Source organism: Heterodontus francisci, chromosome 25 (genome assembly GCF_036365525.1).
Source record: "Heterodontus francisci isolate sHetFra1 chromosome 25, sHetFra1.hap1, whole genome shotgun sequence".
NCBI lineage: Eukaryota > Metazoa > Chordata > Chondrichthyes > Heterodontiformes > Heterodontidae > Heterodontus > Heterodontus francisci.
This window is the reverse complement of record NC_090395.1, coordinates 70,471,504-70,499,501: the sequence shown is the minus strand read 5'-3', so window position 1 is coordinate 70,499,501 and position 27,998 is coordinate 70,471,504. Positions and strand designations below refer to the sequence as shown.

Sequence of the window (27,998 nt, the reverse complement as noted above, 5' to 3'; positions counted from 1 at the left end):
GAATGATTGAAGTATAATTTTGTTTTTTTTTTCTGCTTCTGCCCCAAAATTCACCCTTTCAGTTGGAATTTGAAAAGTCACAAGTGAAGAAAGTGGAAAAGGAGCAGAAGAAGCTGTCTACGCAGTTGGAGGAGGAACGATCACGACACAAACAGCTAACCACAGTGCTGATGAAAGAATGCAAAAAAGCAACCAATAAGGCGGCAGAGGAAGTGCAGAAAGCTGTGGAGTTGAAACTAAAGCTGGAGAAAGAGATGGCCAGAAGCGGTGAACGGGAGGAGGAGTTGGCCTCCGAGAAGAGGCGAGCCTTGCAAAGGGAGGCCCAAATGGAGAAGCAGCTCTCAGAGTTTGACACTGAGAAGGAGCAGCTGCGGGCCAAGCTAAACCGGGAAGAAAACCGGGCACAAGCCCTCAATGAGGAAGTAGAACATTTGAAACAAGTTATTGAAGAGATTAAAAATGGAACAGAAAACTCCATTAATGTAGTAGCGAATGAACCAAAATCACCAGTAACCCTGCCAGTAGATTCTGGGGCTAATAAAAGCAAGTCGGTGTCGCCTTCATGCCAAACTGATTTCTCTCCCGTGAAAGTGTCAAACGGAAGTGATGTAAAAGAGATACACTGCACATCCTCAAAACCATCTGCACTTGTTCCACAACTGAACGGGCATTGCACTGCATTTATGGTTGTTAATGATGATGGTCAAACAACTGACTGCAATGGAGCAGATAGTCTTTTCTCAGTCGAAAACAAACTAGCTTCTCCATCTCCAGAGCACATTGTTGAAAATGGAAGTGCTAGTGTGGCCAATGGTGCTGCACCACATTTCACCGGTGGTACCTCACTTTCTCCAAGCAACACTGTAAACTCTTCAGCTGCTTCCTCAGTATCATCTTCGCCATGCTCATCACCTGTCTTGACAAAGCGACTAACTAGTTCGGCAAGCCCCAGCACTAGCTTCCAGTCATCCTATCAAGCTGGGCTGAATCAAAGGTTTCATGCTGCTCGGTTTAAATTCCAGGCTCAAGCAGAGCAAGATCAGCAGACTGGAGTCTTACAGAGTCCTCCCCCAAGGGATCTGTCACCCACTACCTCGGACAGTTCAGCTGCCAAACAGTTGGCTCGTAATACAGTGACCCAAGTCCTTTCTAGGTTCACAAGCCAGCCAAGCAATCTTAAAACTGCGAATAATTCCCCTTTTGGTACTGACTATCGACAGTTGGGTAGTTCGCCAAAAACACCAACTGGTGATTCCACTCAATCACCAACCTCTAGTAAAGTCTCGAGTCCACAAGGTCCATTGGCACCTGGTATAAAATCACCAACAATATCAAGAGTAGACAGAGGAAATCCTCCACCCATTCCTCCGAAAAAGCCTGGCCTTGCGCAATCACCTGCATCTCCACATCCGCAGGGGAGAACAGCTGCAGACAGTGGACCTTCCCAAATTGGACTCGCTGCTAAAAGCGAGTCAAGTGCTTCAAACTCTGTTCAACCTCAGCGTTTTTTTAACTGGCGTGAAACAGGGATTCATGAGGAAGTTTCGTCAAAATCCTCTTTGGACCAAGGTGCAACAATGAGCCCTGAGGAAGGGACTGAGGGTGCGGTTCGTGTTGTACCAGTGGGAACGCTGTCTAATGAACCAAATCTTACGGCCTCCATGAAGCTTTCGGCAGTTTCCGTGGATGTTTGTGGCACCACAGTGGACTTGCCAAATACCTGTGGTATGAATAACAGTTTGATCACACCATCCAGTAAAGAGATTGATATACTTCTACCAACTAGTAGTTAATCTGTCTAGAAATGAAATGTGAGTTATGCTTTTTTTCTCCTGATTGCAGATATATGAAGTTTCTTAATTGCATTGCAGTTTATTATTTATTTATAGGGCATTTTGTATTTGTACAATATCCACCTTGCTATACATTATTTTCTCAACTTTAGAAAATATTTTAGATTATTTCTTATGTTTCTGTTCATATTAAGTGTTTATATATAGACCTTTAGTACTAATGTCAAGGCCACTGGTTTATGGGTTATGTGGGAAGAATTAACTGCTTACTAAAACATCGGTAAAATCCTGAAATCCAATACAATAGAAGACCTTATTCAGTCATCATTAAGCTATAATTATAAATGGACAGAATTACAAAATTAATGAAAATAGTTTGAAATACCAAAACATGTACTAAAATGGAGTTTGATTTGTCCATTCAGCATAAACCAGTGACTATGACAATTCTGTTTGTTTTTGCTACCTGTAACATGTAGTTAAAATTGTGTTGTTATACTTTGCAAAACTGACACAAATTGGGGAAGAGGGTGTTGTAACTCATAGGAAAGAACTTAATTTACAAACCTGCTTAGATTCATTTTAAAGACCAAAACTCTTACTACAGCGTGTGTGTAATGGGTATTTACTATGCTGAGAAGTCCATCTCAATGGTGTTCACCGTTGGCTGCTGCGACAATCTTCTGAAGACTAAATGGTTGTTGAAACACTAAATTGGGAAGAGGGAAGTATAACAGTAGATTTCAATTGATCCAAAGGACATCTTTTCTCTGATGTAAAAGGCACAGGATTTTTTTGTCAAATGGCTGTCAAATAGCTCAAACACTCACAATTGCATTGCAATAATGATTAGAAAATAATTATCTCTTTTTTTTACTCCTGACTTATGACTGCATTCAAGGCCTTTTAAGTGCAGTATGATGTGTTCCGTGGAGGCTTGAATTAATTTTTTTTTAAATGCATTATCTATGTAGTTACCTATAATACCCCTGGGAGAGCTTCTAAAGAGTCAGTGGTGAAGTGTTTATTTTACATCTGGGACTTAGACTATTTAGTAATTTGTGCTCTGTGGTTTATGACTTGTGATGTAGCATTCCTTTGATTTGATTTCTTAATTGCCAAATGTCTACATTGTGGTATAAGAACGTGCGGTTAATATTTCAGGCATGGCATATCCAAAACGTTCTTTAATTTATAAGTAAGACAGTTAAACTGGTTGCACAGTGAACAAAACAATATTGTTCACACCAATTGTACAAGGCATCACATTCACTTGTATTTCTGGCTGCATTCAATGGCAGATTTTTGCCATACAGATTTTGAACAATCATATGTAGCAATGCGGATACAAAATTTCCAGTGGCTTGTTTAAAATAAATCATCTGCTTCCAACTAAACTAAGCAAGGCCAGAGCATGACAGTGCGGTAATGAAATCAATTATATAGGCAAGGCATATTCTATGTAAAAGGTTAAAAATGTGCAATGGGTGTCTTTTTTAATTGAATTTATAAAAATGTATTTCAACTGTTTTTTAAAAACTCCTTCCAAAACCCCAGCACCGAAAACGTATATCTATTTGCTTGCCATGCATTTTCTGTTGATCAAAAGGCTGGGAGAACTTGTTTCTGGATCTCTACTACTTTCTATATATCTGAGATTGGAGCTTTGAGAGCGCCCCAGGGTACCTTGCCTTAAGAAAATTACTTTCGTTCCCCATGGAGGAAAGTTATTAATGTTGCAACCTTAGTTGAGATTGGTGTGGCTAAACCAGAATTTAAATAATTTGAGTGTTAGATTACACAGTTTTATCTTCGTGTACTTCAAGTTGGGTATTAACTTGTATAATCTAAATGTTTAAACTTCTATGGTATCAGTCATTTTTGAAGTAAATTAGAAAATTACAGCAAGCATATTGCAGTAGATTTCATTCATTTTATTTTGTAAACTCCAGTGAAAAGTTATTTTTTTCTATTAGATCTGAGTCTCAATCTTTTCTCCTAGTTCCTGCCAAACGCCAAGCCGAGAAGCCATGTGAAGGACATTATGCAATTCAAAATGAAATGTTTGGTATAACTATCAAAATGGAAATATTTGTAAATTATATAGCATCTTATTGTGCCTTACAGATATGTCTCAAAGGTCTTCAGGTGAATTGAGTTACCTGGAGGTGCAGTGATTTTGTTATTAAGGCAAACAGGACAGATAATTGTACACAGCAATTGATGAATGTTGAATTTTTTTTTGGTCTGGGAGGAATATTCGTCAGCGAGAGTTTCTTGCTCTTCAAATAGTGCCACAGGGTCTTTAGCACTCACCTGAAGTGACAGCTGGGGTACCTTGGTTTACTGCCTCATGCACCTCTTACAATGCAGCACTCCCTCAGTACTATACAAAATTTCAGATTAGACCAGTAACTTAAAATCCCACCTACATCCGTGACTCTTCTGACGCCCTACGTCATTTTGACAATTTCCAGTTTCCTGGTCCCAACCGCCGCCTCTTCACGATGGACGTCCAAAGCATGAAAAAAGGTTTAATGATGGAGATAAATACTAATGTATATGGATCTTTCCAGCTCTGTGCTATACCATTTCCAATATTCCAATAATTCATAAGTAGTGGAATATGAATGAATTATAATCCAAACCCTATGTGCAAACGCACATTTCATGTTCTTAAAAATTCCCTTTTGTGTCCTCATTACTTTAATATGTTGCATAATGTTACAGCCACGCGATGAGGGATGTGGGTGGTTCACACTGTTCAACTCCCACCTGACCACAGTAAGTGATTTTGTTATTGGGGTTTTAACCCCTTTGTGTTTTATTTGCCAAATAAACAGACAGTGGCAGGTTTTCTTGTAGGTTTAAAACAGAAGATTAATTATTTCTTGGGCAATATGCCTTATCCCAAAATTGTTGCGACTGCACCCACTCTCATTCACACGTGTGCACACAAGCACAAAGAGACAGATAGGAAAAGGGGTAAGTGGTTTAAAGTGAGGTGGGTTTCGGGGTTCACAGTAAACCTTTTGAATTCTCTGAGGTCAAGTCCTCTTTAATTGCAGGCCTGGGGTGTTCGTAGATTTCTCTGTTGGTTGAAAGTTCAGATTGAAGACCGAGGGTCACTTCCAATTCTCTGCTGCTCCGGTTGAAAATGTAGAGTTCAGAGCAGGGCATCTTCCTTTTTTGGCTTGTTGGATTTTCTCCCAGCTGGTGTTTCTTCCCGGGTCTCTCTCCGAGAGCTACTTTTAAGGTCAAATATGGTTCCACACCTTTGCCTCTGTTGGGAGACAGAGATTTTCCTCGCTATAGTGACCAACAATGGCCCAGATCTGGCTACTTCACACTTTTGTTTCAGAAAAACCCATTCAATTCAAAAATGTCCCTCGATGTTTTTAGGATGGGTGCAATTGACACTTCTTAGCTTTGAATGTATTATTTGTCCTTGCCAGACAGTAGACAGTTTGTATACACAAACCAGGTCTTTTAACTTTCGGTGGCCATTTTGAAACACATTGGCTCGGCTTTTGTGGCCCCCCCCCCCCCCCCTCAGGAGCGGGCTGGTGGCGGGGTTTGTAAAATAGGGAGGGGGAGGTGGGGGCTGCCGTTCTTGACGCCTTCCTGCCCCCACTGCAATTTTACCAGGGGCGGTGGTGGAAAATAGCCCGCCCACCTCAGACCAATCAAGGCTCTTAAGTGGCCAATTAATTGCCACTTAAGGGCCTCCTCCCATCACCGCTGGTATTTTACCAATGGCGGGCAGACAGTTTAGGCCACATTGAAGGCTGACAGGTAAAACCTGGCGACCTCCTTAGGGGGTGGGGGGGCTCTTCCTGATCGGACACCCTGGTGGCGCTGCTGGGACTGAGAGCTGCCAGCCTGCTGATTGGCCAGCAGCTCTTGGAGGTGCCTCAGAGGTACAAGTTCTGTCTAAATTCAATTAAAGGCCTGTGGAGCGTAAAATCCTAGAGTGGCTCCCCAGGCCAGGAGGAGGCTGGCTCGCCCCCCCACTTTTTGCTGGTGGGCGAGGCCTCCCATCCCACATAAGATTCCGGCCATTGCCTGCTGTTTTAAAAGAAAAGTCTACTTTTATAACTCTTCAGGGTGACTTCATGTAGTTTCAATTGCTGCACTTTACAATATCCTCCCCAATGTACAATTAGCTGCCACCTAGAATATAGTTTCAGTCATGACATATGTAAACAATTGACTCCAAACAACTCCGCAACTCCCAGACTAGGTGTGCTTTGCAGCAATTGCAAGCATGCAGTACAGCAAACTTCCTATTATGCTACTGAGTCGATATAATTGAGCACCTCAAGTAACTACACTTAGTCTGTATATTAATTAACGAATATCGTGGTTTTAAAAAAGGACAGATTTTGAAAATGCTTGAGGAACAATTGCGTTTTGGAGCATAGAATGCACTTTTCCTCCCAAAAAGTATTTCGTGGTCATGTATTACATTCAAAAATTTACAGGGATTTTTTTTGTGGTGGAGTTTTGAAATTGCACGCCTGGCCATATTTAGATGCAGGTGCGAATTTTCTCTTCACCATGTCTGATCCAGTTAGTAAATCATGAAGAACTGATTTTCAGTCTTGTGTATCTATTGTTAGTTTTTTGGGGAGTGGGCATGTACGGGCACTTGAGTTCATTTTGTTCTGTTTAAAATATTTTCTCTTTTTTAAAAAGCAGTGTTGAATTTCACAATATATTTACTCCTGGTGAATACAGGAAGATAGAAAAATCTAACAACCAATAAAACAATAGATAATGGTAAAGTGTCGAACAGCATCTAACAGGGAATGATAGATTGATTCTTGATGTGGAACTCAACACTGCTTAGTCTTCCATGGGTGTCCAATGTCTTTTTTTTGTTTGGTTATTTCAGATTTCTTTTAATGCTCGATATCATGAGGGCCATAAGGACTATGAGCTTGACACTCTTAAGAGGCTCACTCAGCCACTTGAAGTGTGGTAGAATGGGACTTACAGATGCCAAATGCTACAGCCTCGACCAAAATCTCAGGGATGGATAGCAGCCTGTGCTATTCTGGCACTGCTTGGCTGTGCGGCCTGGGAGTGCAGTGACCATAATATTGAAGAAACACCTTTCCCGCAGGAGAATGGTCTTCTGAAGAAGTTCTTAGACTTTATATCATTTTTATTTTTTAAATCTATTCTGTAACAGCCGCTTTGCCAATTTCCATTGGGAAAACTAGCATATGGGCCCCATGTCCATCAGGATATCGTCATCTTGGCACATGAGATACAATTGAGGTATTTCTTCTGCATCATATAACCCCACTTCCTCTTCTGATGGCAGAATTCCTCAGCATTGATATGAGACAGAGGCCTAGCAGAACTGTATCCCACCCCGCATTCCAACTCCACTCATCTTGCATCACTGAAGCATTATCTTGGGTCATACGAATTCCCAGTTAAGCTGCTAGTTTCTGGGATGTGTTGACAAATTTGGATATTGTTAGGAAACTGTCATGATCAGTCAACAGAAAGCTTGTGACTTTACCTTGACTTCACTTGCTGTGATTGGCTTATTCCAGGTCAGTCAACAGTGTGACTGTATAATTGAAATTACACACACATCATTCACAGTAGGACATGGAAATAGTCCATCATAACCATAATGTGAATGATAATTTAGATCATGGTGCAACACTTCATTGCTTGATGCATGTTTTCTTTATGCTGTCAACGTTTTGTTCATTTTTTTAAATTATTTTTTAAAAATGATTTTGTAAGGTATTTATTTCATCAAAGCAGAGGGGCAGCCTGATATTGATGATGGGGGTGAAATCAGAAAGACATTATGACTGCGGAGTGTCTCTGGGCCTTAGTAAATGTGGCGAGCTCTCGTACCACCAGTTAATCAGTGGCTCCCATGACCATTTCTGTGGTATATTTAGGGAAGCCTTAAAAGAGTGTGACTAAGATGCAGCCTAATTGCAGTGTATAAAATAGTAAATATGGTGATAGATTTGAAACACTACAAGTTTAAATTGCGACAGTAGAACCAGAAGTGGTCAAATTTAGGACTGCTCTCAGGAAGTCCTTCATATAAAATACTCGTGTGGAAGGGTTTTGAAGGAGGAACTGAAGGCAAATGTACACTTACATTGTAAACACTTAAGTCCACACTGAAGAATTAACAATTCAGATATAATGGTTTCAAGTTTATAGGAGTGTTAATCAGTAGATGTGGGGAATATGGTCAGATAATAGTTAAGTATATGTCAATATTTATAATATGCTGGCAATGAGTTGCGGCATAGTGATTTAGTTGAACTGTTCTGATTACGCAATTTAGGGAGCGTGGCAGAATAATGAGTTTTAATTGCTGCCTTAAATATGCCACAAAATGTCATCTTATGTAATCTATAGTTTATTTCTTTAAGAAAATGTTTTCAGTTTTGCTACTGTTCTGTTCTAGTGTATTAAAATGGTGTGAGGTAGGTAAAAAAGTGATGATAGTGATATAGAATCACAAAATAGGGCATCGTGGGTGAAATTTTTATTTGAGAAGGTGGGATCGGGGCGGATGGTCACTTAAACCCACCCCTCATGAGAGTGGGTAGAGCCAACCTGCCCAACATTGCTAAACGGCCACTTAAGCTGCTTAACAAGCTTATCAACTCATTAAGGGCACAGAATCCGGGCAGGGTCCAAACCATGACCAGGAGGAGGAGGCACAAACTGGCAAGCCACTCAGAACAGCAGGCCAGCAGCAAGAGGGAAGACTCAGAAAAGGCTCTCGATTATAGGCAGCCAGTCCCACAGAATCAGGAGAATTATCTGCCACATTTCCTCACCTTTGACAAGGGCATTTTGAGGGGGTGGTGACGGTTGAACGGGTCCCTCTCATTACGGGCCTCATGGGTTCATGAGAGGGGGGTGGTCTCAGGAAGACTGCACATTCCAATTAAAAGGAAAGAAGGACATGACGGGAAATATAATTAAGCTACTCCGAGATTGGGTCGACTAGCAACAAAGGACGCAGGAGTCAGGAGCAAGGGGTAGGAAGGTAACAAATTCAAGACCCTCAGAGAGGGTCTCGTGACAACAAAGCAGCTACCTGGACATGCTGGAGCGTCAGTACCACAGAAGGCTGCGCCTGTCTAGGCAGATGGCTTGTGCTCTTGTTGAGGGTCATCTGAGGGTTCATGGCAGCCATTGCCATGATGAAATAAAGACACGAGTCTGGTGCAGCAGCATGACAGTGCTTTATTGAAGTACAGTGTGATATTATTTACAAGAGACACACGCAAGTGACCCACAAAATGACATTACCAAAGCAGTGGTCTGCACTTGCGGTCATTCCTACAAGGTGCTCCCCAGTGCCTGTCTGGGCTTGAGATAACTGTGGTGCTCGGCCTCATCGTGGAGGTGCCAGAGTGGCACCTCAATGGATGTTATACCGATGTCGCTGCAGGGGCAGCCTCTGTCACATGATGTGACTGTACAGGTACTTTGTTCGTTGGAGGGGTCATGGGGGTGAATGATGACTGAGTCCTGTGGGGGGTGATTTTCCCCCCCCACCCCCCCCCCCCCCATCATCTGTCTTCACTGCAGCTCTTTCATGGCGCCCTTGATTGCTGGAGGAAACCACCTGACAGGGTGCGGCTGGCATCCACTCCATGCTTCATTGTGCCACTGACCAGTCAACACTACAAACTGTAGCATACATTCCATGCATGTCAGTCTGCTGTTGTTGCATCCACTCTGAGTGATGCCACATAGAGCTGTCCGTGAGGTTGCCTACTCAACAGAGGAGCTCATGTGCTCAAAACACTAAGACATTGTGGAGCACGAGATCAATGAACTCCTCCATTCTCATTCCATGACTCCACAGTGCCTCAGGTAATTCTGACATGTCGGTACACATCTCACACTGGTTCTCCAGATAAAGCTGGCAGTTTCGTGACTCCCTAGGCTCTGCATGTCTGTCCTGCTGATCAGGGCTGAGCCTGTCCTCCATCCTCTATGGAGGACTGGCCACAACCGACTCTGCGTCCCCCACATCCTGTTCTGGTGTTTCACCCTATGCCACCCTCTAATAACACACGAGGACCCACCGAGGTGCGAGTATCTGCACTGGTGGAGGGTGCGCATGAAAGATGTGACAGTGCAGGCTCTGCAGTGTCTTCCTCCTCTGGCGCATCGGGTTCTGGTTGGCACTGTGAGCTCCTGCCCTGCAGAAAACATAAGAAAAGATGATAGATCTGGACAGGCAACAACTGTTCACACTGCTTAAGATGACAGCTTGTGCTTTGACAGCATTGTCACGCCTTCCCTGAGCCTGAAGATGAGATGTTTTCACGTCCGCGGCAGACCCAAATTTCTCTGCCCCCAGCATCCCTATGGCTTGACATTCTGACCACATCAAGAGCCAGCTCAAAGCGACGCAAGCTGTGGCACCCCACTGTCCAAGTGAACCCTCGTTGTCTCCAGCGTTCAACTCCCCCAAGCTGAAGAAAGATGCAGTTAGGACAATGCCTCTTACCTACCTATCGCAGTTTTTCAGTCGCATAAAATGTTACAGTCTGCACTCCAGCGTCCTGTCCAACATCACTGGGGTTTTGACCTATGCTTCTGAGTCTTCAAGGCTGCTGAACCCACATCTCTCCCACGGTCAGGACAACTGTGTGCATTCAGGATGCCCTTCTCTTTTGCACTCTGGGGACTGGTGACCAGGAGGCATGCCATCTGGGTCAATGTTTGGATTCGCCTTTCCAGACCTGAGAAGGTCATTGAAATGCTTCTGGCACTGCACCCAGTTCCTCCTCGCCACTCCTCTGCTACTGACCTCATGAGCCACCTCTAGCCACGTCTTCTTGGTGAGCTTTGCAGGCTTTTTATTGCCACTGGCAGGTAACAGGATGTTTCTGTGCTCAGTCACTGCCTCCAGCAGCACTTCCAGTGAGGCATCTGAAAAACAGGGTGCTGCCCTGGCACGCAGGCCCTCCCTTCCCATTTCCCTCTGCTCTGCTCCTTCATCCATCTTTTGGACAAATGGCAATCTCAGCAATGGCTGCCTCCCGTTCTTTGTATTGAACCTATGCTGCCTATGACCCACCTCCTTTCTGTGTCCACCATCGCTAATTGGGTGGCGAACACTACTCTAGGCCAAGTACTTACTTTCAATATTGAAATTGTAACTTGCGCGTGTTGCTAACGTATTGCGGGGTCAGGACCTGGAAGTGACCACAGTGCGGGGCTCTAACCCCAGAATGGAAATCCTGCCCCATATGACTGGTGTTATAAAGTAGGAGTTTTCTCTGTTTTCTGAAATAGATTTTACCAGGAAATATACTATACTAAATAATCTAATTCTTTAATAGTGCATAATAGATGTTTTTACAACAATTCAATGGGTACCACAAACAGCAGTTTTTCAGTGCGCACACTAGTATATAAAATCTGAAAAGCAACAAAACTACAATGTATTTTAATACTTTTCTCCAATTGAATGAAATCTGTTTTGATACAAGAGTTGGCCAGATCTGTGTGGATTTGAAATTAGGAGATGTGTGCAGCCATTTCTCAGGTGTTCCAGGTTGGTGTTAAAACAAACACAGTTGGTGCATTCATTTTGTGCTTTTTTAGTTGTATTTAATGTGGATGGCAAGTATCACACACTTAAGAGCTTATTGAATGCACTAATGACATCTAGTGAAGGGCTGCAAGTATTGCACCAATTATTTTCAAATTAAAGATTATGTATAGGCTTATAAATTTATCACAGCTGAAATTTTGTAAGTTAAGGTGACCCCATGAAATTGATTCAATCAGTATCTCCCAAAATCAGTATGAATTGTTCATGTAAGTCTGTTGATTTGAGTCCAATCCTCCAATTAACTAAATCGAACAATGAGTGTTAAAAAATGTAGACAGAACTCAGATTGCTTTTGCTATCTGCAAAGCCAGTGATCTTGTGATCCTTGTAAATCTAATTACTTCCTTTTATTACAATTACAGATTGCTTCAAGTTAATTTGTAGGAGTGATTTTAATATAAAACATGAAGTACAGCTCTTGATTTTTGATGAGTGGGAAGAGCAATGACTGAACTTGACTGATGAATTAAAAATTAATGTTAATTTTACTGCATTAGAAATCTGTTGTGGTAGACTATTGACAGCAGATTAAACCTGGCCTATTATTTGCAGGTTTTGCGGCGGATGTTATTTACTCTGTTCCATTGAAAGCACTATTTTATGAGAAGATCTGCATGGACTTGGAAAATTTTGAGGCATATGAACCTTCAAATTTACTTCCCCCGCTCCCACCGACTTGGCAATCAGCCACTTTTCAGGGTTTGAGGTTGTTCCTTTGATACTGAGATTTGCCAAGAAAACTCCTCTCTTTCACTAGATTTAAAAAATATAAAGCTGACAGAAGCCATCTTGCAAAATGTTTAAATAGAATTATTCCTTGTTTTACATGTGGGCTGTACACCGAGACTAAAATTAAATGCTTGACTTTTGGTAAGATTAATATATCTGAATGTGATGAGCCACACTGCAGCTTTTTTATTCGTCTCATAGGATGTGAGCGTTGCTGGCAAGGGTAGCATTTGTTGTCCATCCCTAATTGTCCCTGAGAACTGGAATTATGCAATTTAAATACATTATGTGGACATTGTGCAGTAGATAAAGGAATATATAAAATTACAGACGGCTGCCAAAGTGCATTTTTGAGGGATACTATGTAATTCCAGATGAGTTTTCAGAACTTTTTGATCTCTATTCTCCCCAACTCATAGCTTGTTTTTCTAGGATAAATGTAGGGGTAGGGGGTATAAAGAATGTATACAGTACTTTACTGGTACTGTCATTTGTACTGCAACTATATCCTCTTGGGATGCCAAGACTGTTCTTACATTATGGCTTTTTTGTCAACCTCATCCACTGTACCTGACAAATCCGTCATCAACACATTTTCTTAGTCTGAAATACAACCAACTCAGCTGACAGATATATGTTGTACGTACAGGCATTAGCACTAAGACATACAATAATCCACAGCACAGAAAGTTATCTGAAGTGTACCAGATGTATTTATTTATTACAAGTTGCTTTATATCCGATGTCTATAGCTGCTGGCGCATTTGCTTTAGAGAAAGCTAGATTAAAAAGTTTGGCCAATGTAGATCAGAACTATCCCTGTGCTTTGACAGGTGTGTATTGAGCTTGCTGGTCCTAATTTACTAAATAAATTAAGGTGTTAATGGCATGATTTTTTTGCCCCATTCAGAAAATAAATCTTGAGGCACTTTTTTTTGAGTCATATGATTATTCTGATCGTTGCCTTTCCATTTGCAAAAAGTGCTGACACCAGGGTGTCTCAAATTTTCAGATATTGATCCTCGTGATTTTAAAAAAAAAGCGAATAGCACATTCAGAATAAACTTATCATCTCGGCTATATTAGAAACCATAACGGTCACAACCATAAAACCTGCTCCTCGAGTCAAAGGCATCATCTATAACCATGGTGTAGCGATACCACTCAAACAGGTTTATTTAGAGCATGATGATGTTTTTTGTTAAAATAATCATTTGAAACCTAACAGTGTAGCATAATCAGACTTTTATCCCTCAAGGCTTTTTTTTTCATGTTAATGCGGTCCAACTGGAAAAAGTTGGGAGCCGCAAATGAGTTGTTAAAGAACTACATGCAGCTCTGAAGCTGCAGGTTGCAAACTCCTGGCTCAAGCAGTCATATGGTGTAATAAATGTCTGGGTTCGCATATGGGTAATGGCTGTTTGGGTGATATAAGAGAAGGTGCTGATCATAATACAACAAGTAATTCATACTTTCAGGAGGGGAGGGAAGATAAGTATGAAGGTGGGGGTGATGTGAAGTGAGAAACTTGATTGGCTGTATGGCAATGACAAGTCAGGTCTAGGTTGCGCTTAATATGAATGCTTCCTCATTGGTATTTTGAAATAACTTGCATTTTAACATAGCGTCCACTTTTATTATATCACTAACAATGCGACATTGTCTTGTGCAGTGCTTCCATCTTACAGCATAAATGATTGGACCAATTCATATTCTTGTAAAAAAAAAAATTGCACATGACAGTATATTTTTAATAATTTTTAATGTATAAAACTGTTTTAGTTTGATACAGTGGAGTCAATATTTTTTCAGACATTTGTGCACTGTACAACTAAAATGCATGTAAATGAGTGATTCCTTTTTGTACTTCATTAACAAACTTCCAAATCCAAAGCTGCTGTTCCTAATGGGATTTTGTTCGTACTTCTGAGAAACTCCAACTAATTCAAAATGCAACTTGTAAGTGCCTTTTGAATCTGCATGTTGTAAATTTTAAAAATTATAGAAAGTGCATATATCCGCATATGATGGTAATTACCATTAATCAATAAAAACAAAATTCTTACCAAGAAATCCTTGTGTTTTATTTGTTTCAGTATCAAGTCAACAAACTAGACATTTAGAAGTAGGGAAATGAATGTCTGTCTTTCACAAGCATACTGGGGGCAATTGCAAATGCATCAGTTCTTCCGCTACCAATGCACACCACCTCGTGCTTGAGTATCAGTTTCTCTGCCGTGATCTGAATGCAGCTGATACGCTTTCAAGTTAGCATCTAGAAAGGTGGTTAGTGTGATGGATAGGACCAGAATACGAGTGAAGTATGCCCACTGTATGGGCTGAATTTTATGAGGGTGACCCACTCTTTAAAAACGTCGTGCATCCTGAGCCCCCCCCCCACCCCCCACTGCGATATTGCGTGCAGGGGCTCATTTAAATAGACGGGGCGGAGCAGCTGCTCCCGATGACGTAGAGGGGGCAGCCTCCGCCTCCTCAGCAGAGGCATCTGGTGCCACTGCGCAGGCACAGCTCCATTTTTAAAGGGCTTTAAGCCCTTAGCAAAGATTTAAAGTTATAAAGGAACATTAGTGCAGATCTTAATTAAATAAACACATGTTCTAGAGGCCCTTCCCCAAACCATGATCTTTTAATTGGCCCTCATTGACAAAAAAACAATTTATTCCCGACCTGAACTACACCCAGCCATCGCAAGCAAGGTGAAGGATGGTCCTGGAAGAAAGGTAAGTTTTTGGGGCCTTACCAGGGACAATCGGCAAAGCGGGGGGAGTGGGGGGGGGGTCAGTTGGGGTGGAGGCGCTTTGGGAGTGTCCCTCCGTGGGGCACAGGGTGCCCAATCGGGGGGCTCACCCAGCCCGCAAGAAGGCCACCAGTTCTTGGGGCCTTTGCCCCCTGTCGCAGGTAAAAGACCAGCGGTGGTGGGGGGGAGGCCCTTAAGTGGCAGTTAATGAGCCACTTGGCCTTGATTGGCCTGGGGTGGGCAGGCCATTTCTCACCCCCACCGCCTCGTGTAAAATTGCAGCAGGGGCAGAAAGGCATCAGGAATGGCCCCCTCCCGCTAAATTTTACGTCCCCCACCCCCCAGTGCACCACCAGCCCGTTCATTGGGCCGTAAAATTCCTGCCCAGATCTGGTAATGGACAGTAGATTTCCTTCCCTGAAACATACTACTGAACCAGTTTTTTACAACAATCTGGCAGCTTTCATGGTTATCTTCTGCAGTGCCAACCCACAAATCACCAGATTTAATTAATTCAATATTACAATTTGCTGTATGTCATTAATTTTAGAATTTCCCTCCTTCCGTAGCATTTTTTTTTTTTGGTAACTTTCTTCCTCCTAGCTTTTTACAAAACACTTTTTAAAATATTCTTATTTTCAACATTGGCCAAGAGCAACATTTGCTCAGATCCCTAAGCAAAGGACTCCTAAGCAGAGGACTGTGCTTGTAAGTAAATATCAAAATGCTTCCTCTTTAAATATTTTTGTTTTTCATAAAGATTTTATGTTTGTCATGTTCTCTTTGCCTATCTCCCCAAGCAAAAAGGCAGGTGCCATTTTTCCAGCCTCCTGATAGCTGTGCTTCAGTTGATAGCACACTTACCACTGGCGTCAGAAGGTTGTGGGTTCAAGTCCCACTCCAGAAACTAGGGCACAAATACTAGGCTTGCATTCCCAGTGCAGTACTGAGGGGATGCTGTGTGGTCAGGAATGCAGTCTTCCAAATGCGACATTAAACAAAGGTCCTTTCCTGCCATCTCAGGCGGATGTAAAAGATCTCATGGCACTATTTCAAACAAGAGCAGGGGAATTCTCCCTGGCACCCTGGACAATATTTATCTCTCAACCAACATCACTAAAAACAGATTATCTGGTTATTATCACATGGCCGTGTGTGGGACCTTGCTGTGCGCAAATTGGCTGCTGTTTGCCTACATTACAAAAGTGATTACACTGCAAAATTAATTCATTGGCTGCAAAGATGCTTTGGGACATCCTAAGGTTATGCAGGCCACTATAAGCATGCTTGTCTTGTCAAGGTTGTGTGAACTACCACCAAGAGATATGCTGGAACATAAGGGAAATAATTTATCCCAGATTTTGTCTCCAATGTTTTGGAGAAAACATTTTCGTCTGGTTAACATATATTTGTTGCCCAGTCAACTAAGATTGGAGGTATTGCAAATTCCTAACTCCCTTCCCACCCCATGCTGTAGTAAGCTGGCCTTCCAAGGAACACAGCTGAAAACTAAGAATTAAAAAAAAGTTATATTTGGCAAATACAAGTGCCTCAAATCATTGATAATGGAATGGAGGAGATGACCATCACCACTTTTGTGGTTGGGTGTTGTGGGAGATTTTTCATATTTTTGCCCCATCTATTAATACTCATTAACACAGAGGATCGCCATACTGGGAATGAAGCACATCCGGCAACTGTTGCAATTGAGTACTCCCATGCTGTGAAAGGGGCGAAATGACCAGGAATTTTGTATAGTAGCCATTGCACAATTTGAAAAAAAGATACACAGTGAGTGGTATTTACCCTGCTGAATAAACAGGAACTCCAAATGGTAATGCAGCAGCAGTCATAGTGCAAACAATAAACGTTTGAGATTTTGTAAGCTGTGGAGTCCAAAAACTGAAAGAAATATCCATTAGAACATGTCATTGTGTCCCTGTACCAATGACTTTCAAACTTCGTTGTCAGGGAACCTCCTGCAAAGATGAATATACTTCTAGGAATCCTGTCTTAACTTCCAAAAGATGGATAGGCTATCGAAAAGGTACATTGTTACTGCAGCAAATATTTTTGTTCATATACAGCAGCAGAAGTATTGTGGTGGTAAGTCACTAAACCTGATGATCCTGTGGAGCCCCTGAGACGATCTTAATGAGCTGTTATTCTCTGGAGAGCCCAATTTTTAAAGCTACACCACATACACTACATTGCATGTACTTTAAATCACTCCACCATTGGTGGCCGTGCCTTATTCTGCTTAAGCCTCAAGCTCTGGAATTTCATCCGTAAACCTCTCCACCTCTTTTTGTCTCTCTCCTTCAAGCAGCTCCTTAAAACCTACCCCTTTCACCTAGCTTTTGGTGATCTGCTCTAATATCTCCTTATGTGGCTCAGTGTAGAATTTTGTTTGGTAATGCTACTATGAAGCACCTTGGGATGTTTTACTATATTAAAGATGCTGTATAAATACAAGGTGATTGACGATGACAGATAAGGTCCTAAGACCTCTAGTAATTATCTTCCCTTCTTCCACCCAATGATTAATTACAATTGGACTTACCTTTGTGCAAGGAAGCCAAGCGCTAAAGATAATTGGGGGGTGGGACTAAGTGGTAGCTCTTTTAAAGAGCCAGCACAGGCACAGTAGGCTGAATGACCTCCTGTGCTGTATGATTTAATGATAATTATCGATGAGAGAAGCCATGTCACCCATCTGCTTCATTCTGCCGTAGAAATCTATGATCCTATCAAAGCAGCTAATTGCTTCCTGCATGATTCTCAAGTGTCTGTCTCAATTGCCCTTACCAGGCCAAGACCATTCTAACTATTAATAAAAGTTTGCAAAAAGATGTACTTCCTTGCCTTATGTAATTTTTTTTTTATTCATTCATGGTATGTGGGTGTCACTGGCAAAGCTAACATTTATTGCCCATCCCTATTTGTCCTTGGGAAGGTGGTGGTGAACCATCTTCCGTGCATCGTACAGAGGTCATGCCATTTGTCTTAAAAAGGAAGTCTATCCCCAGACTGAGTAGCAAAGGAAAAGGCCACATATCTCGATGACCTACCCTCCAATTGTAGACAAATGAAGGAACCACAAAGACAGAAATGTGTGACTAAATCTATCTGGTATTTGGTTGCCCATGTACTTTTTATTTTGTGAGGGAAGCACAATGGTGCGTTCTGACCAACGTGTACACAGCCTCGAAACAGACAATCTGCTGACTGTTCCCACAATTGACATCTCCTGTAATTATAGCTGATCCTTGGGTTTCAATTAACCTTCAAAGCAAATGAAAACAATGTTAACCTATCACCGCTGAGGACACAGTGTCCTGCAATGGGAACTTTAATGGTGTGGGGGGATGTCTCATCATCAGACCTCTGGAACAATGAAACGAGTTCTAAAGATTAGTGATAAATTTGAGCATTGGGTTTTCTTTTTGTAGAAGATTTTCCTGCATCATTTTGTTTAAACAATGAATGCAATATTGATGTTAGCTGGGTGGGAGGAGTTTGGAAGGTTCTACCAGCAGGGTGAATGGAGAAGAAGTGATGAGAATAAGGAAATAGAAAGCCAAGCTCTTTCCCTTTTTCCAAGTTTGGAATTTGAGACTTTTTTTCAAATTCCCAATGATACATTTTATCTGTTGCTTTATGGTCACCATGTCAGCGCAAATTTCAGTGCTTTAAAAATATCGAGAGCCAAAAATCTTTAATGAGAATGACTCAACTATTAAAGGAAAGAGTTTGACTTGCATTTATATAGAAAGTTTTGTAACTTCAGGATGTTCCAAAGTGTTATACAGCCATTAAGTACTTCTGACGCTTAGATACTGTTGTAATGTAGGAAAACACAGCTGCCAATTTGTGCACACCATGATTCCACAAACAACAATGTGATAATGACTGGATGATCTGTTTTTAATATTGGTTGAGAGATAAATAATAGCCAGGACACTAGGGAGAACTGCCCTGCTCCTCTTCAAAGAGTGCCTAGGAATTTTTTACATCCACCTGAGAGGGACAGACCTGTTAAACATCTCATCCAAAGGTGGCACCTCCAACAGTGCAACATTCCCTCAGTATTGCACTGGGGGTGTCAGCCTAGATTTTGTGCTCATATCTCTGGAGTGAGGCTTGAACCCATCACCTGCTGACTCAGAGGTGAGAGTGCAACCAACTGAACTAAGGCTGGCACCTGATATTTAAAATACGCATGTTAATGTCCGAGTTGAAATGGTGGACGGACAAATGTCATCCACTAGGTTCATTAACATTAACTCCTAGGCTTCTGAGTTGAAAATATGGTCTTCCATTCATCGTAAATAGCAGCACATGCATGAAGGGTTGTTTTGTAAAAGTTAGTGGTCTAAGCCTCTCTAAAATTCCTTGTTCAAGGAATGTTCCCATTACTGATTCAGAAACATTCTGTCCACACTGGTAGTGATTAGTGAGGTACTACACAAACTAACAACCTTCCCACACACACCACATTCTTTTGCTGGTCTAAATTGTGCTTTATGGGTTACTCCTAATGGTCTGGTTGGTCGCTAAGGAGGTGACTCATTTTTGGGGGGAGGAACCGTATTCTCTTTAAATTCAGTGTTGAGTGAGATCCACATCCTTAGGCTTCCTCTGATTCCCTTTTACAGGTACAGTGCTGCTTACTGAATGACTTTGAACTATTTTTAAATATCTAATATTATTTATAATATGGGGAACTGGTTTAAGGTTAGCAGGGTGAGATATTATGATCCTGTCCTTTGTTTAAATATAAGATGCACAACGGGAATTGTGAGTTATGTGTTGGATGTTGCTTGATAGTTTAATGTTTCATTGTTCTTGTCTATGTTTCTATATCCCACTTTGTGCTTTTTTGTCTGTCATTTCTTTCCAACTTTCTGCCCCCTTGAACTCACCATTTCCACAGCACCTTTTGCACTTGACTCAATTGCCATTCTTTGTATGTGGATCTAGACAATGAGTGTCGGCAAAGTTATTCAACCGTTGGGGGACATCACAGTGAAATCTGATCCTCTCCTTGTCTAACACAGACATACACTTTCCATTAGGAACAGAAAGCCAGGCTAATGTTTCTACTCACCAGATCAGAGGAAATCCGATAGCTGTTCTCACTCACTAGTCCATGGAGAATCCTAAGGTCATTTCCACTCACTATCCAGGGGATTCCAATGGCTATTTCCACTCATTGTTCTGGGGAAAGCTAATAGCTAACCCTACTTACTAGCCGAGGGGGAATCCGATGTCCACTCCAACTCACCAACCGATGTGGCAATCCAATGGCCGTGCCTAAACAGCTGTAACAAGTAAGTTTAATACTTCACAGACTGGGGATTGAACCTACTCTGTGTGATGTTGAATCAACTCACTAAGTCATGAGGGAACTACCCTGTTTTGTTTATAGTGCATGTTGTGTAGCATTGTCGTTAAAACAATTTTTCACACAAGGAGCAGTAGAGTCTTAAACTATCCACAGAAAGGCAGTGGATGCTGGAGACAATTGGAGCATTCAATACTGAGATAGATAGAACACTGTTAGGCGCGGGTATCAAGTGATATAGAGAAAATGCAGGTGAATGGAATTATGATCTAATTGAATGGCAGGATAGGTTTGAGGGGCTGAATGGCCTACTCAAGTCACTGACATAACTAGGTTCCTAGGGAAATTGAGTGGATGCAGCCCACTGGAGTACTACACCAAGATGGGACATGGGTTGGTAGTCACAAGGCTTCACAAAGGTAGGTTGGAGTCTTAGCCCATGGCTCTAAATGGAGTCCTGGTGTTTCCCTGGAAAGTCCAGGGAAAGTCACATATGTGCCATTTGCAGACTGTTCCAAGCAGGTGGTTTCATACTAGCATTAGTAGAGCCTGACAGCCAGCAGAATTCCTTGACTTGGAGCAAAAGGATGTCACAGGGAATGCAAGGAATAGTGACAAACACTTTAGAAAGAGCCTCGCTGTCAACAAAAGAAACAACTGCAGAGAACAACCCTTTTTACAGTTGTTTGTGGAAAGTGTGCTGATATTTTGTTTAGCATAAGTCTGTGAAGTTTCACATAACATCTGATTTACATCGTGGTAATCTAACAATCTGTTTTTTAAAATTTATTTTTTATCTTGTTCTTGCATTGTGGGCATCACTGGCAAGGCATGATGAGGATTAAATATAAAGGTGAACTGGGCTTTGTGAAAACTCTGAGTTCAGCCAGTGAATATCTAGTAACAGAGGAACAGGAGTAGGCCATTCAGCATGGCTGATGTGTATCGTAACTCCATTTACCCACTTTACGGCTGGCTCATTGTCGTCTTCAGCGGGCAAACAGCCCAGAAATGGCAATTCCACTCGACGAGACCAAAGCAACTTCACCTTACTGAACAGAAAAATAATTATGTCAAATTGAATAAGACAGAAATAAAAGTTACTCATAATGAAGGTGAAATAGAATCATAGAATGGCATGAAAGGAGGCCACTCAGCCCATCATGTCTGTGTCAGCTCTTTGAAAGAGCATAAAAAATATTCTCCTCATTTTGCCTCTGATTCTTTTGGCAATTACATTAACTTCACCTTGATGGAGAAGGTGGCCCCTGTTCGCAAAATGTGATATTGGACATTCTATTTTTAAAGGGCCACTAGACTGATACACAAATGTCCAACTTAAAAATATAAATAACACAATGTACTTTCACATCACTTGCATGCAAGGTAAGTGAACATTCAATCAGCTCCCTCCTCAAGCAAAAAAATCTACATTCACATAAAACATAGTGATAGAAACAAGACGGCTTTACAATATTTATTCTGGCTATATAATTATTTTTTTTCTCCAGTTTTTGAATAGTACTGGAATTGCTGTGTAGCGAATCAACAAGGACACTGGTTTAAGATGGGCAACATTTTCGACAAACTTGGTAGGAGGCAATTTCAACAAAACTCTTCTGCAAAGACATTTACAATAGTATGTCTCCCCCAACTCTCCCTCCCTCCTCAACCTCCCATCTGACATTCATTCTCCTCAACCTCCCATCTTACATTAGTCCCTCCCCAACCTCTGACAGACACTACACTACACTTCTAGCGTGAACGCAGCCTGAGTTCATTTGAAATAATGGCTCAGACATCAACCAAAACTCTGCTGCCCCTATCCTAACGCACACCAAGTCCCATTCACCCATCAGTCCCTGTGCTTGCTGATCTACATTGGCTCTTAGTCTAGCAACACCATGATTTTAAAATTCTCATCCTTGTAGTCAGATCTCTCCATGGTCTTGCACTCCCCCCGCCCCCCGCCCCATCTCTGAAACCACCTCCAGACCATCAACCCTCAAATGTCTCTGCAACTCTCCAAAATTACCCTATTGCACATTCCTGATTTCCATCACGCCACCATTGGCAGCCGTGCCTTCAATTTCCAAATTCCCAAGCTTGCAATTCCCTCCCTAACCCTCCCTACCTCTCTAATCTCCTTCAAAATGCTCAGTAAAACTTACCTTTTTGACCAAGCTTTTGGTTACCTGTCCTAATATCTCTTCACATGGTTTGGTGTCAAATTTTGTGTTAAAATGCTCCAGTGAAGCACCTTGGGGTATTTTGCTATGTTAAAGATGCTATATAAATGCAAGTTGTTGTTGAATCACCTGCTGATCTGCTCTCTATATTGGTGATAATCCTAACTACCCAACCTAGCCTGACAGATGTAAAGATAAAGACTTATTAAGCAATTCGTTATGGAATCCACTAGTCAGCTGACTCACTCAGGACAAATTTGCACTTACCACACATTGAGAGGTTTACCCGATCGCTGCAATTATTTACTTGGCACTCTGAGATTTGCACCCTATTGGTGCAGTTACTTTGCGTATCCTAATAATTCTCTCTGTTCCTCTACTCTGTTTAATGTTTTTCCTATTTAGTGCACATTTACTGACCCAATGGATGAAACGCTATTATATTTCTCATATTCGTTCATGGGACGTGGGTTTCGCTGGCTCGGCCAGCATTTATTGCCCATCCCTAATTGCCCTTGATAAAGTGGTGGTGAGCGGCCTCCTTGAACCACTGCAGTCCTATGGGTATAAGTGCACCAACAGTGCAATTAGGAAGGGGGTTCCAGGATTTTGACCCAGCGACAGTGAAGGAACGGCAATATAGTTCCAGGTCAGGATGGTGTGTGGCTTGGAGGGGAACTTGCAGGTGGTGGTGTTCCCTTGCATCCGCTACCCTTGTCCTTCTAGGTGGTGGAGGTCGTGGGTTTGGAAGGTGCTGTCGTAGGAGCCTTGATGAACTGCTGCAGTGCATCTTGTCGATGGTACACACTGATTCCACTGTGCGCCTGTGGTGGAGGGAGTGAATGTTGAAAGTGATGGATGGGGTGCCAATCAAGCGGGCTGCTTTGTTCTGGATGGTGTCGAGCTTCTTATGCGTTGACGGAGCTGCACCCATACAAGCAGTGGAGAGTATTCCATCACACTCCTGACTTGCGCCTTGGAGATGGTGGACAGGCACTGGGGAGACTGGAGATGAATTACTCACTACAGAATTCCCAGCCTCTGACCTGCTCTTGTAGCCGCAGCATTTATGTTGCTGGTCCAGTTCAGTTTCTGGTCAATGGTGACCTCCCCCAGGATGTTAATAGTGGGGGGATTCAGCAATGGTAATGCCATTGAATGTCAAGGGGAGATGGTTAGATTCTTTTTTGAGATGGTCATTGCCTAGCACTTGTGTGGCATGAATGTTACTTGCCACTTATCAAACCAGGCCTGGATGTTGTCCAGATCTTGCTGCATATGGACATGGGCTGCTTCAGTATTAGAGGATACTGAATGACTCAATCAGATTGCGTGCAATATAAGATGCACCTAAGGTTGGAGGCTGGGACCTTTCCCATAACGTGAATCATGTAACATAAATATTACAACACCCTCTTGCCTTCCAATGGACAGTACAAGGTAGCATAGCTCCCCACCACAGAAACAGAGCAGCAACCTGAAACAAGAAGGAAAAGGCTGGCAATATGGTGATTCTTATGACCACTTTCCACACATGTGTGCCCATTCAAACAGACTTAATGTGCTAGTGTGTGTTCCATCAAATACTGTGTAATTTTACAGAATGTTCTATTTGTTGCCAAGAAGATTTCTCTATTTAATATAATGGTTAGGATTTGGAATACATTGCCTGATAGGCTGGTGGATACAGATTCAATAGTAGCTTTCAAAAGGGAATTAGAGAAATATCTGAAGGAGAAAGATTTGCAATGATATGGGGAAAGAGCAGGGGACTGGGACTAACTGAATTGGTCTTTAAAAGAACCATGGGGACATGATGGGCCAAATTGCTTCCTTCTGTGTTGTATTATTCTATGATTCTGTGATTCTATGAATATGTTACAATTACCAGTTCCAGTAACCTGCCTTTATTCATGTAATATGTTCTTAAATTCATCATGTTATATCAAGTCTACAGCACAAAAGGTCATCAACTAGTCTATGCCGAAATGTATGTTCCACATAACCTCCTCAAACCCTATCAGCATATCCTTCTACAAATTTCTCATGCATTAATCAGGACTCTCCTTAAATGCATCTATACTATTTAGCTCAGTTACTCCTGTGACAGTGAGTTCCACCTCCTAACCACTCTGGATAGAGAAGTTTCTCCCAACTTCCCTATTGGATTTATTAGTGACCATTATATTTATGATCCCTAGTTTTGGTCTCCCCCAAAAATAGGAACATTTTCTTTACATCTGGCCCATCAAACTCTTTCATAATCTTTATAGATCTCTATCAGGTCACCCCTCAGCATTCTCTTTTCTCGTTCAGCCTTTCCTAATAAATATATCTTTTCAGTTATAGAGTCATAGAGTCGTACAGCATATAAACAGGCCCTTTGGCCCACCGCGTCCATGCTGACCATAATGCCTATCTATACTAATCCCATCTGCCTGCATTAATTCCATATCCCTCTATGCCTTGCTCATTCAACTACCTGTCCAGATGCCTCTTAAATGTCGCTACTGTTCCTGCCTCCACCACCTCCTCAGGCAGCTCATTCCAGATACCCACTATTCTTTGTGTGAAAAATTTACCCCTTTGATCCCCTTTAAACCTCCTCCCTCTCACCTTAAATCTATGCCCTCTAGTTTTAGTCACCCCTACCATGGGAAACAGACTCTGGCTATCTATCCTATCTATGCCTCTCATAATTTTATATACCTCTAGTTCTGGTGTCATCCCCTGTGAATCTTATTTACAACTTCTCCTGTGCCTGTATATCCGTTTTATAATATGGACACCAGAACTGTGCACAGTACTTCAAGTGTAGACTAACCAAGGTGTATCTATAGTTTTTCTTAATTGAGAAATGTTTTTCTGGTGAAGCTTTCCTTATTTTGGCTGTTGAGATTAACAAGCCTTTCTGTTCTCTCTTTTCCAGTTGACACGGATGCCAGCTCCTATCTGAGTAAAATTGTTGGGATTGAGCTTGACCCAGGAGATCTAGAAAACTTTTATATCATCCCTGAAGGGACAAGGTACCACCAAAGATGCAAGATCCCTTTAATCGCTGATGCAAAGAAATTACTGTGGGCAGATAAAAAATGTTTTACAGCCGCGAGAAATATTGCCAAGAGCTCTAAGATAGCAACCAATCGAAGTCCTAGGGCAACAATGCCTACAAATCAAGGAGTAAATGCCACTAAAAGCCCTATGACTAATACCACTAAATACCCTTCCGTGATCACCAGCAGAAACAACAACTTGCATTTATACAGAAACTTTAACGTAGTAAAACATCCCAAGGTGCTTCACCGGAGTGTTTTCAGACAAGATTTGGCCACTGCTGCTAAAAGGCTTTGGAAAAGCATAACTAAAAACCTTGGGTCAAGCATCACTGGAAACCCTTCAGCAATTGTCACACAGAACCATAAGACAGCTATTACTAGAAACACTGTTAAGATGCCAAGGACAACTACTGTTAGAAATTCTTTGGTGACTCCCACTGGAAGTACTTGGCTAGCTGCCACTAAGAGTCCAGGTAGAACTACTAGAAGCCTATGGGTGACTATAAAGAAAAACCCTAAGTCAAACATCACTAGAAGACTTTCAGTAACTGCCAGTAAGAACCCCAGGACAGTGATCACTAGAAAACCTTGGGTGACTCCGACTCAGATGCCAAGAAGAACCACCATTCGAAATCCTTTGATAACAACCACTGGAAGAAACTCTTTGACAATCACCAGTAGAAATCCTAACACAGTTGCTATTAGCAATTCCTTGGCAACTACAATGAGAAGCCAAAATAGGGTGAGAATTAGAAATCCAAATAACATTATTATTAAAATTCCTTACACTGCCGCTGTTCAAAACCCCAACAAGCCCACCATTCAAAAACCCAATAGCAGTAATCCCAACTGGGTGACCCCCAAAACGGTCACCATTCGATATCCCAACAGGATCGCCACCAAAAAGCCAAACCGGATCGCCACCGAAAAACCCAACCGGATCGCCATCCAAAAACCCAACCGGATCGCCATCCAAAAACCCAACCGGATCGCCACCCAAAAACCCAATCAGATCGCCATCCAAAAACCCAATCAGATCGCCATCCAAAAATCCAACCGGATCGCCACCCAAAAACCCAATCAGATCGCCACCCAAAAATCCAATCAGATCGCCATCCAAAAACCCAATCAGATCGCCATCCAAAAACCCAATCAGATCGCCATCCAAAAACCCAACCGGATCGCCATCCAAAAACCCAACCGGATCGCCACCCAAAAACCCAATCAGATCGCCATCCAAAAACCCAATCAGATCGCCATCCAAAAACCCAATCAGATCGCCATCCAAAAACCCAACCGGATCGCCATCCAAAAACCCAACCGGATCGCCATCCAAAAACCCAACCGGATCGCCATCCAAAAACCCAATCAGATCGCCATCCAAAAACCCAACCGGATCGCCATCCAAAAACCCAACCGGATCGCCACCCAAAAACCCAATCAGATCGCCATCCAAAAACCCAACCGGATCGCCATCCAAAAACCCAACCGGATCGCCATCCAAAAGGCCAGCACAACAGCTGCTCAAAGCTCCAATGGGATTACAGTTGAAAAGATAAGTAAAATCACTGTTGAAGAGCTCAACAAGACAATCATTCTAAAGACCAAAAGGCCCACTATTAGAAAACGTGACAAGGACGTCATTCAAAACCCCAACATAATCACCGTTAGAAATGCTAACATTATCAACATTAACTAGCCTTGTTGGACTGGTAAGATAAAGTGCAAGAAGACACTCAATCAGAATATGTAAGACCATAACCAAAAACTCAATGAAACAAGTAGCTTAAATGATGTATATATTGAAATATTTGCCTTACATGCGATTGATCAATTAAATAGAATGAAACCTAGTTCAGCTGCTATAGCTTGAGAGGTTGTCTCTTTCTTCGTCCATTTAGCGTGCTCCCCAGCATCTGATCTGAAGAGAAGACTTTGGAAGCTTCTGCAGAGATTATGATCAATTGGGTTATTCCACCCTTCCCATCTTGATTGGAGGAGCTAATTTAGAGGGTGAATTGTGGAAAATGTAGGGTTCTAATCGATCTATACATGGGCCAAAGCTTGGGACTAGATCTCACTATTTATCTTCTTCTTTCCTGTGCCTATGTCCTTCCACTGATTCTTAGAAAGAAAAAACTTTAATTAAATAGCATCTTTCACAACCTTGGAATATCCCAAAGCACTTTCTATCCAACGGCAGTTCTTTTTGAAGCATAGTCATTGTTGCACTGTTGAAAGTACGTCAGTCAGTTTGTACACAGCCAGCTCACACAAGCAGCAATGACAAGGTAATAACCCTGCTTTTAAATCTGGTGGGTAAGGGCTGAGGAGGGTAGGAAAACTGTCCCGACCTCGGCAGCATGAGGCCTAGGAGATTTTGATGCTCTGGGGCTTCATTTGCATAGGATCATCAGCCTTCCACCCAAAACCATTTGGATCGGCAACTGCTGGCAGGCAGGAGGTCCCCAGCTCTCAGCTAAGTG

The 27,998-nt window shown here is 42.1% G+C and overlaps 2 protein-coding genes across 3 annotated transcripts in view; both read left to right on the top strand.

Moving 5' to 3' along the window:
* cttnbp2nlb (CTTNBP2 N-terminal like b) overlaps window positions 1-3,190 on the top strand; it is a 91,369-nt gene extending 88,179 nt beyond the window's left edge. For both annotated transcript variants that reach the window (XM_068057478.1, XM_068057477.1), the window contains one exon: window positions 63-3,190. In XM_068057478.1, the coding sequence (XP_067913579.1) occupies window positions 63-1,793 (1,731 nt within the window). In that variant the 3' untranslated portion in view covers window positions 1,794-3,190. The remainder of the gene's footprint in view (window positions 1-62) is intronic.
* On the top strand, window positions 1,738-27,265 carry LOC137383980 (proteoglycan 4-like). Its single transcript, XM_068057479.1, has 2 exons — window positions 1,738-1,811; window positions 25,386-27,265. Exons 1-2 carry the CDS (start codon window positions 1,805-1,807, stop codon window positions 27,209-27,211), a joined length of 1,833 nt encoding a protein of 610 aa, XP_067913580.1. The 5' UTR covers window positions 1,738-1,804; the 3' UTR covers window positions 27,212-27,265.
* The last annotated feature ends 733 nt before the right edge of the window (window positions 27,266-27,998 follow it).